Raw genomic sequence first — 12061 nt, forward strand, 5'->3', positions numbered from 1 at the left:
TTTTACTAATATTTATATTAAAAATGGGACGCGGGTGGCGCTGTGGGTTAAACCACTGAGCCTAGGGCTTGCCGATCAGAAGGTCAGCGGTTCGAATCCCCATGACGGGGTGAGCTCCCATTGCTTAGTCCCAGCTCCTGCCAACCTAGCAGCTTGAAAGCACATCAAAGTGCAAGTAGATAAATTGGTATCGCTACAACGGGAAGGTAAATGGCATTTCTGTGTGCTGCTCTGCTTTTGCCAGAAGCAGATTAGTCATGCTGGCCACATGACCTGGAAGCTGTACCCCAGCTCCCTCGGCCAGTAATGCGAGATGAGCCCCGCAACCCCAGAGTCGGACACGACTGGACCTGATGGTCAGGGGCCTTTACCTTTACCTTTATATTAAAATACAAGCATTTGGATTTTTATTAACCTGCCTTTTAGTTAAGAGATAAGTAGTACACCATGTGTAGCAGTAAGTCTTCTAACAGTTTCAGTTGGTTCGTGGTTGTGTTTTTTTTTAAAAAAAAAATCATTAAGTTGAAATTAAGTCATGAGTGGCTATATATCATGAAGCATATGTACCTGTCTTTGCTGCTCGATATGCCCTTGATTGACTGCCATCCATTCTGTCACATGTAATTATCTTACCCAGCTGGTTTTCTCTTGCCATGAGATTAAAACTCTTTAAGATACTTATTTGCTGTGGGCTTAAAAGAGTTCTCTCTCCAGTACTGAAAGTTTGTCTACCACCTGTCACTACTGTAGTAGTGCGAGTGTTGAATGTGATTCCTGCTTCTGAGAATTGTGCATTTAAATGCAATATGCAGTCAAGGCAGATACATGTCATTAGCTTCAGGGAACTCAAGTTCAGTATCCAGTGTGGTGGCTTAAGGCTCAGGATGTGTTTATTTATTATTTATATTTTAGGTTAGTTTTCTGCCAAAAGCCTTCATCGAAATAATCTGCTAAGGACAGGAGAGCCTGTTAGATCAGGCCAATGGCCCTTCTGATGCAGCATACTGTTTTTCACAATGGCTAACCAGATTCCTGTATCCAGAAGAACATGTGTGCACTCCACCAGAATACCCCCAAATACCGGTAATGCCAGTCAATAAGCTCAAAACTGCAGCTGCAGAATTTTGAAACAGCTAAACCACGTGAAAGAAATACTGCATTAAAATACAAGATCATCTGCAGTATGGAATGAATGGTCCTCCAAGGAAACAGATATACAGCTTACCCTATACTTATCTCCCATGAATTGATATGATGAAATACAGATACTGCCCCTGAAAGTAATGTACAGGCACCCACCCACCCACCCACACACAGGGGTTATGTTCCGGGTCCCCGTGTGCATAACTGAAATCATGTAAAGTCGGGGAGCACCCGGCTTTAATGGGGAGGGTGCGCAGGAAGGAGAGAGGGAGAAAGAGAGAGACTCACCCTGGAAATCTCTTGGGGTCATTGCTCAGCCTGTCACTGCCTGCCTGAGGGGAGACAGTGCACACAGCTGGCCACAGAGGGTGAGAAGGTGCCCAGCGGAAATGGTTCCAGGATGGGAGTGCGGATATCACAGTGGAGCTGTGGAGGTGGGAAGAAGGTGCTTCCCCCCCACACACATAGCTGGTCGATCGAAGGCTACCTTCCCTCACTTGGGCAGCAGCTCAGAGTGAGTGAAGGTCTGTCTGTCTATCATCTATCTCTATCTCTATCATCTCTATCATCTCTCTCTCTCTCTCTCTCTGACCTACGTAAATGCAGTCACACATGACACATGGGCCATACTTTCTTTGCCTGAGAGCACACTAGACACTTACAGTGATTTTGTGATAATTGCTCCCCCCCCCGTACAAATATAGAAGTAGAGTATAAGTGGAAGCAAATACCAGGTACTCCTATAAAGTAACAGACAAGTTACCCAACATCGGATCCCGAGATATGCACTGAACACATGCCCAAAATATATTTAAGCTTCAAACAAATATGCACTATGGTCTCCTCTAAATTATCCCCCAATTATCTATTCAGCTGTAGGAGTTTCATCTTCTTAAGCTCTGGTGGCTAACTCCTTAAAAACACTGAGAGAGAGAGAGAGAGAGAGAGAGAGAGAGAGAGAGAGAGAGAGAGAGAAAGAGAAAGAGAAAGAGAAAGAATACCAGTTGTGAAAAGACCCATTTCCTTTTATTACCTTCCATTGAGAAATCATCAACCAGCCATCACGGGCTATTAGCCTAAAACCAGATCTGTCATCCATGTAACAGCCCCGCTGTAGACTAAGTAGCTTCGTAGAAAATTAGTGTGGTGTGGGGATCAGAATGTTGGACTAGGATTGGGAAAACTCAGCTTCAAATATCACATTAAACTATGAAGATGACTGGGTGCAGTGGCGAAGCGTCATGCTCTGGCACCAGGGGGTGGAGAGCAGGCAAGGTCTGGCGTGTGTCCCGGGCAGGGGGGCAGCTGCAATGGAACACCACCGGGATTGCGCTGCCGGGACGGGGCGCTCCCCCCGCACTCCTCTTCCTCCACCAGTGACTGGGTGACCTTTGTCCAGTCACCACCTTTCAGCCAAATCTACCTCAATGCATGAACTGGGGGGAATAGAAGTAGGCATACAACTCTGCACTCCTTGGATATAACAACCGGGCAGCCCCTTGATCATTGGTGGAATAATGTTTTATCTGTAATTAAGCTAATCTTTCAAACTTTAATAATGATTGAAGTTGGAGCTTTTCAATTAATAGGGTCCTCTCACTCTGCTTTTCTGCTCTTTTCTTCTTCTAGGTTCTCTAGTTTATTGATGCCTTTGATCTAGCACTGGCAACTTACATTAGTTTAACCCAAAGGATGTATCACAATATGAAACATTGTGTGGTTTATGTAATGGATTTATGGCTATCACCTGAATAAAGAAATCTATAGCCAATTAATCATATGGGGTTTAATCGATTAGTCAGTGCATTTGAGTAAAAATATTAGTTCTAAAGGGACTGCTTTATCCTACCTTGTTCAGATGATGTGCACATGGGCTACTGCAATCCCCACCTTAGAAAATAGATTTCCTTCTGTGTGGCAAATAAGAGGGGGGATACCTCTTCTAAGATGGCACCTGACATCTACTGGCATTGTAAATGCTGTTGTTAAAAAGTAATTAACTTTTTTAAAAAATAAAAGCCTTCTCCTTGATTAATTTTAACTGTTCAAAAGTTTTTAATTAAATCTATCTGATTAATTGATTAAATGTTACAGCCTTAAATGAACTTGTTGACCTTAGAGGCCACATTCCTGTGATTCCACAATGTTGGCTTGGTAATTATTGAATTTGTCTAATGATATCGTTCATTGCATGCCTGCTTCGGCAGAGGAACTACAAAACCAGAACACATCTGCTAGCTTGACTGGCATCCAGATTCTATTTTTGTGAGAGTTTATTAAATGTAGAATACATGATGATGACATAAATCAAGACTCTGCTTTCCTCATGGGGTGGACTGAATTTACTATCTTCTTCCTTTTTTCCAGTGCATAGTCAGTTCTGTCAGTGACTTATCTGAAAAGGTATTAAAGATTTCTTCCTTAACAGTGCATACTGTATACTGATGATAATATTGCTCAGAGAATGGGAGGCCTTGAACCAAGGAGCTTACAATTTGAAAACAGATGCATGTTTATATTAATTTTGCATGTCAGCAAAAACCTACTAATAGAAAGCCAGGCTAGACAACACATGTCCTCTGAAATATTAAAGAGTAGTGTTGTATGTGCTAAATAAAACAACCCTTGGTAAAATATTTAAAAATAAACATTGAACTTCACTTACCTCACAATTTTTCTACAACTTGTCTCTGACACAACTTAACTATTTTTTTTAAAAAAAATAAAAACTCGGTAGCAGACACACACACACACACACACACACACACACACACACACACATAAGTAGTGTTAGCATTCACATTGGCCTTCCATTATGGATTCTTTAGGGCAATCATCCTTTCTAGAGAAAATTCCCATGACAGCACAATGCTTTATCTTGTCAATATCTATTATACTAGCCAACATGGGTCATTTATCAACATTCATTTTGAATGTATATCAGAAAAACTTCAGGACAGGGGCTTCAATGAGTAATTTCAGTGAACAGTGTGGTGAATATGCATTGTGCACAGAAATGTGTTTAATACTGGCATTACCCATATATTTGGTTTTGATTTTCCAAATAATTAAGGTGAAAGTAGAGGATGTTGTTATTGTAGTGGTTCACACATGGAATATTTATTTATATTTATTTATTTATTTATATTTATTAAATTTGTATGCCACAGTACAGTTCACAACATAAAAGTACAAAATGAGAACACAAAATGCATAATGAAACAAAAACAAACCAATAAACTCCTCTCCTACAAACACATTTTAAAAAACATAGAATGTTAATCAGCCAAAGGTTCTATGTGAACTCTATCCTGAGAAATGTACTGTGTACAGTTGAGCACAGGTAAAGTACCTCAGTAGGACCAAAGGGGAAAGAAGATATAATAGCTGAAGCATACCCTGTTTCTCATATTTTAAGACATACCCATAAAATAAGCCATATCAGGATTTTTAAGCATTCAAGGAATATAAGCCATACCCCGAAAATAAGACATAGTGATAGGCGCAGCAGCAATGCCGGCCGCGGCAGGAGGAGGAGGAAAAAAATAAGACATCCCTTGAAAATAAGCCATAGTGTGTTTTTTTGAGGAAAAAATAAATATAAGATGTGTCTTATAATTTGAGAAACACGGTATATATGTGAAGAAATGCTTAAGTGCAGTGTATGAAAAGTTTTCTGGAATATTGTAAGAGGCACTTAAAGAGAGGGCATGCCAGCATTATATGAAGGAATTCAATGTGTTAGGAGCATACAGAAGGAATGGTGAAACCATGGGATATGTTTAGTGTGAGCAATCTGAATAGGTAAGTTGTATAATTTTTAGAATAAAGTTTTGATCATAGATCAAGGAAGCTTAAAGGAACACTACAAAGGGAAATACAAGAGATCAACAGGTGATATCACATGTTTGACACTAAAGCTGTAGAGAAGCCTGAATCTGTTTGAAGCATTAGGAGAGTAAAACTATGTCTCTCCCCCCCCCCCCGCGCATTCTCTCTCTCACACTTTTTTGTGTACAGTTAGTAGACTGTGTTTGAAGAAGGAGGGCCCATTGGTACTGCCCACTGCCTCTGTAATAAAATAAAACTATTGGCTTACAAAATTTGCAAAGCTTGCTATAAATTTGACTGAAATACCACTTCTGTGTTAGCTCTAATAAATTATTCTACGTATATTTATTACAGTAACAATGGAGTCTAAAGCTGCATTTGAATCAGTGCCTATATTATTACTGTTGTATATGGTTTTGAGTAGTTGTGGCTCAAGCATATCTAACATGCTCACTTTCTGCTTCCAAATATTTTTCAGAGTCCATGGATTTGGGATAGGCATGAGTGTGATGTGGAGTTGCCATAAAAAAGACTGTATTGAGCATTGGTTTGAAAATCCTCACTATTTAATTCTAGTCTTAGGTGAAAGGTTAATCTCCTAGAAGACTAGCTGGCTATCCACAACATTTTTCAGTATCTTACCATTTCTTATAGTTCTTGTGCAATAAGAAGAGGGCAATATTGAATTTAGTACCAGCAGTATCTTTTGGTCCTCATGCATTTTTTTTGCCTGTGCAACCAGACAGTAATATAATTGAGATTATCCTAATTGATCCTGTCTGCGCTGAAAGAATAATGGTTATTTATGCTTGAATTTAGCAATGCAATAGAGAGCTGTTTTCTTTTTGAATTTCCATTGGTTTTTTCCAAGTTTTATTTGGATACTACCAAAAGAGCAGCTGTGGTGTTATTTTATTTTTGCATGTGATCTTCCATTCAGTCCAATGGAGGAAGCAAAAATATGTTCACAAAAATATGTGAGTTATAGCCAGTTATGTCTCCCTGCAAGTGGAATAGACATCCATGAGTGGAATGACCACCTTCTCATTTCCTTTCGTTTCCCTTCCAGCTGCCCTCCAAATCTTCTTGGGGGGGATTGGGAAATGCTCCTGAGCAGATGTGCAGGGGGGAGGTTCAAAAGGTATCCACATTGTGCTCAGAGAACAATCTGCACCTAAACATTGGCAAGACAAAGGAGATGGTGTTGGACTTTCGAAGGAAGAGAGGGGAGCTAGCCCCGTTGTATATCGGGGGGGGGGGGGGACTGTGTGGAGAGAGTCTCTTCCTTTAAATACCTGCGAGTCCATCTTAGTGAAGACCTAACCTGGAAGGTCAATACAGCCCAGATGGTTAGGAAGGCCCAGCGGAGACTTCATTTCCTTAGGGTCTTGCGAAAGAACAAGGTTGGACAGCAACCAATGATTTCCTTCTATCGATCCATGATAGAAAGTGTTCTCTCATACTGTATTACGGTGTGGTACGCTGGTTTGACAGCCATGGACAAAGAGTTCCTACGGAGGATGGTGAAAACAGCACACGATATCGTGGGCTGTCCCCTGAGTCCGCTAGATGTCATCGCGGGAGACCATTGCCTCAGAAGAGCGAGGAACATTCTCAGGGATGACTCACACCCTGGCCAGCACCTTTTAAATCTCCTGCCGGGCAGGAGATATAGAAGCATTATAAGCCACACCAACAGGTTAAAGGACAGTTTTTACCCATGGGCCGTGAGGCTGCTGAATGGAAGACAGCAACATTGCAGCTGACATTCGGGGTTGGTGGTCGTACGACAGCACACAGAGTGTAACAAGGACTGAGAGATTGTGGGGGGGAGGGGGGCTCATTTAATCTCACTGTAAATAATTGGTACAGTGACAATAAAGTATTTCTATTATATTTCTATTCCCTCCAGCTGCTCAGGTGCCCTCCAAATCTTCTTTGGGGGGTTGGTAAATGCTCCTGAGCAGATGTGGGGCACATGGAGGAGAGGAAAGGGGTCCAGTCACCTAAGTGGAAGTCCATTCGAGTGATGTTGGATATCACATTCTGCATATAGATACAGTTCTTTTTCTGACATAAATAGAGAAGTATGCAGCAGAGCTATGCATATGTATCAGAGCAGTACAAGCCCAATACATTTTGTTCCCGTAAGCAGAGCCCAAATAGTGCTCTCAATCCATATTGGGGCCACCATTTTGTTCTACCCAACCAACAGTCCCTACCCCCATGGCACCACCTAGAGCAGGGCGCTCAACCCTGCTGCCTGGGAGGGCTGGACCTGTATAAGTTCATCCAGAATTGAATGCTAGTTTGAGGAGTTGATCTTTTAGCCATCAATACATATTTCCCCCCTCCTTCTTTCAAAACTAACTTACTTATATTTCATGTTTGGTTTGCTGATTCAAACTGGATCACACCATTTGACCAGGAGCAGTGTAATAATTCCAAAATCCAAACAAATATATGGGGATACAGTTCTTCTTCTTTTTTTTTTTTAAATAGGGCACTAATTGGCAGCCCAATTAATCTGCTCATCTGTGAAGAGAAAATATATTGCAACAAGTAGTTCCATTTCCAGAAGTCATTCTCAGAGGTAACATTATAGTGGTCTTGTTTTCTTCTAGCACTGCAACATGGTCCAATGCCTCAACAGTACCATAGGTCAATTAGTGGACAAATTAAGCAATTATTAGCCACTAACAAGGGTGACTGGCATCATTAGTCTTTCTGTTTACCAGCAAACTGTTATTCTAATAGAAGGACCAACAAATAAATTAGGGCATCTGTTCTATCACAGTGTCTGTCTTCAAGTAAATTATATTAAATGGACTGGTTTCTGCCAGATTCTTCACCTTGGTTTAACAAAAGACAAGATATGTCTCTTGCTGATTATAGAAGATGTAAGTTTTAGTTTGCATTGATTAATTAATACAACAAGCATATTATTTTAATTTTAAACCTTCTTGATCTGAAGGCTATCATCTTCATCTGAAAGAAAAGCTTTGAGATAATAATACTGACTGAGTCCTCACTATAATTTGTTTGTGGGGTATTAACATACATATAAGGAAGGTTTCATTTGCATCTTTGTCATGATCAATAGACCATTTCTTTCTTGTCTTTAGAACTGAGATTTGCCTTTGACTTTTGCTATAAAGGTTTTAAGATACAATCTTCATTGAAGGCTGTCATAATATTTGTTTTTGTTTTTCTTAAAGTTGGTGTGTGTGTGTGTGTGTGTGTGTGTATGCCTATTTTCCCATCCTCTCAGCAATTTCTTTTGTCTCAAAACTTCTCAGTAAAATAGGAAAACATAATAGGAAAAACATTTGCGAAATGTAGTTCAAATAAGGCAGATGTATATGGTCCCAGTTTTAATGCAGAATAATTGGAAACCCAGAAACAGCATGTTTTATGGCTACTTGTATTGTTGAGGAAAGTGAGGCATCTGTAACATCATGTTTACTCCACAATACTTGCACTGAAATGGTTTTCTCCATTTCTGCCACTGTAACCACTCAGATCTGTTGTGTATAAAACAAACACTCATTATGCCAAAATTGGTCAGTTTTGAGAGAGCAGTGCTTTGAATCCTTCCCATCGCCATGTGCCTCAGTTCTGCCAAATGGATTTTTAATGTCCTTTCATGCAGTGCATATTAGTTTAACACCAAATGTTGACTGTATTATAAAAGAGAGAGAGAGAGAGAGAGAAGGCTTACCAAGGCATCCAATTAGTCTATGCCAACCCATTTTGGAGGTACAGTGAGAAGTTATATTTCTTTTGTATTCCAGATATCTTTATCCTCTCCTATTTTAAACTATTCACATGCCTTTCTTTACTTCCCAGGAGAGATTATTCCAAAGTGTAACATCACATTAGAGAAGTTATGCTGATCAGGTTTGATTCTCATTTCCAATTTGCTTTAATCCAACCTGTTACAGAAATTAAATGACAGATATATTGGGTAGGTGACAATTGAGTACAGTACAAGCGTTCAGCTTCACAGAGTAGCCCTTGCAATATATAGAGTAATTTGCCACATTTTCACCCCACTTTCCCTCTAAATAGCCCAGGGCAGCTTACATGGGGTTATCTGATTTTATCATTGCATAAAACCTCTGTGGTAAGTTAGGATGAGAGATTGTGATAGACACAAATCTACTCACTTTGTGAGATACATGGCAGAAAGAACATTTAGTTTCCCTGGTTCAAGTTCAGTATTAGAGACACGAGACTGCATTTGCTCTTGATTAGAAAACTTCTGTGCCTTTAATGAGTTATGTTGAAATTCCACATTCTCATTTAGGACCAAACTAGATATGATACTAATTGCGTGGATGTAATTCATAGGTATTCTAGTGTAACTATATTCAGGGCCCCATACAAAGTGGCCAGAGCCTTGCAGTATAAAATTGGAATATGGAATACCTGTTGAAGAATTTACTATAGTGAAACACAACTTGCTGCCTTGCAGATGCCCTAGACTGGGGCTTTCACAGGAGGTCCTGTGTAGGCAGCCATCCCACCGCACCACCCTGAGCTCATGAGTCATCTTACCAACTATAGCTATATGCCCAATGGATCAATAGCTCCTCCCAGCACTGAATCTCAAGGCATGATAACCTAGAGTCCCCTAGCAAACACAAAGGAACTCAAATTATCTCAGATCCTATTTGTAAAGAAGTTCCCTTCTGTTTAGTTGGTAGGAAAGCAAGAAAACCTTCTTGAGAGCTGAAGAATTCAGCAGTGGGAGGTATGGCTTGTGTTTGCACAGCTCTCCTACCTTCTTGGAGACTGTGGAGGAATAGTGCCTGATGATGATTCCGGTTCATCATGGGTTAACCTATCACTCCCATGATAGGCAGGTGTTCCCTGGGAGGCGGAGCTAGATGGCGTTCTAAATGGAGGGGGAACAACCCTTGAAAGGCAGTTGGGGAGTGGAGGGTTAGAGAGGGAGCAGGAGGTTAGGTTTGGGTGGATGGGAAGAAAGGTTATAACCGTTATTATCAAGATGCAGGAGATGTATTAACAAGTCTGTATTATATGAAAAGAAGATATGCACTTTTAAGAACCAGAAAAATCCATGTTTTCAAGTTAAATAATAAAGTTAAATGTGCCTAAACATTCGTGGACTCGGGCAGTGTCTCAGTAACTTCAGAGGTGTGACTAAGAGGCGAGAACAAAGCTTTCCTGTGGAAGAGGAAACTGTTTGCTTTTTCTCCTGTCATACAAAGGGCTGGTTAGTGAAACCAAGGGAGCCACATTGTTGCCTAAGGGAGAGGCAAATTGTAGCAGTAGGGATCCATGGGAGGGAGACCCCACTGGTGGCAATAGGTTTCGAACGCAGAGCCCTGAGGTACCCTGGAGACAAGTCCAATTTGGACGCTGGAGGTTTACTTCCGTTTGTATAGAAGCACCGGGAGAGCCTCTGTTGTTAAAGCAATGAGGGTTGGGAAACGGGGAATCCCTCACATTTATCTCCTCTGATTGTCAGCTTTCTGCTTTTCTTATTCATTTCTTTCTTTCCTTATTTCTTTCCTTATTTCTTTCTTTCCTTATAAAAGCATAATAAAACATCAAAACATCAAAAAAGCATAATATACATGCTAGATAACAGACTGTAATATCAAGTTAGCCATGTCAAACGACATTAAGATGAATATTTTGAGTATCGACAGTATCTAGACTTTGACAAGACTTCAATTGCCTTCATTATTGGGCAGGATTGTATAGGCTGCAAAAGAGTATTTTGAGCTAAGTAATGCCTAAGTAACTCCCAAGTAACTTAAATTTATTCGATTCAAGAAACATATCTCTTCTGTACCAACTTCAGTACAAAGTTTTAAGAGAGGCAGTGACCCAAAAGCACCCTTGTTGACTCATGCATACAGCATGTGGAAGAGACCTGGATTGTTGTCAGATATGTGCATACTGAATGTGTACTGCTGAAATGTTTAATTGCATTTTATTTTTAATGTATTTTGATATCTTTTCATTGGATTCATTTTGATATCTTATAAGCTGTGGTGTGACCATATGATGGATGGGATATACATTCATACATGAACAGATAAATTATCTGTTGTCCATTCAGAGCAGCATCCTGGGTATTCTGTTTTAATTTTAGAATTTTAGTTTTATTATGATGCAACAATTTCCATGTAAATATGTCATTATTTGGAATTATGACAAATTATGTCACTTGGAATGTGTTTTTTATTTTTCTAGTCTAGATAGGAAAACTTGTCTTGAGACATTTAACTTTGGGTTGAATGAGAAGGATGGTGTGTAAACTGTACATAGGAAGGGGATAGGAACTGAAGCAGTGCTAATCACCATTTCTACAAATGTACAATCAAACCAAAGTCTACTCATTTCTTTCATTACTTCATATTAACATTGTGATATGCGGAATCTATGTTCTTATTAAATTAGTGTGTGGGTAATGGAAAGCTTTTGTGAAATCTAGTCAGCCACATGCCAGAATTAAATATATTTTGTATAACATATTTTGAATTTCTGATTTATAATAATGGGGAATTAATATTCTTTTCCCTGTTTCTCCCAGGTATCATTGATTTTCTTGTGAGTCCACATCCAATTGCCAAAGTGTTGCGTGATCATTTGGTCTTCAAGATTGCGCCGATGCTTAATCCAGATGGAGTTTATCTTGGCAATTACAGGTATGAGTTTTCATTCCAAAACTGTGAAAGTTTGCCTATAATGTGCATTGTAATTAAAGCAAATATTGTATGTTGCCTGAAAATAGGGGTGAGAGGTTAAAATGGCGGCACGAGGTACCATCAGTTCAACTTTATTCAGAATAATAGATTGATGATGAAAAGGTTGTTTATAATACTGCATACTTTCTTGAGTGCAGGAGTCAAATTTCACTATACTTTGTTCAGCCGTGTTTCATTTTGCCAAAAACTAAATAAAAATATATCCCCACCAACCAACCTTTACACAATTTAACTGTAGTTTTCCTTCCTCTTTTGGAGTTACTAAACAATAACTGAGTGCGTTCCTCCCAATTAATACTTTACTTTTACAGCTCTGGATGCTCTGAGGAAAGTAGTAATAT

General features: G+C 39.7%; 1 protein-coding gene across 1 annotated transcript in view; it reads left to right on the forward strand.

Annotated features, from left to right (window-relative positions):
• Positions 1 to 12061, forward strand: part of BEND5 (BEN domain containing 5) — a 730611-nt gene that overhangs the window by 552856 nt on the left and 165694 nt on the right. Inside the window, exon 8 of the mRNA XM_060276914.1 lies at positions 11546 to 11660. Coding sequence (XP_060132897.1) covers positions 11546 to 11660 — 115 coding nt within the window. The remainder of the gene's footprint in view (positions 1 to 11545; positions 11661 to 12061) is intronic.

The sequence above is a fragment of the Zootoca vivipara genome, chromosome 7 (assembly GCF_963506605.1).
Source record: "Zootoca vivipara chromosome 7, rZooViv1.1, whole genome shotgun sequence".
Lineage (NCBI taxonomy): Eukaryota > Metazoa > Chordata > Lepidosauria > Squamata > Lacertidae > Zootoca > Zootoca vivipara.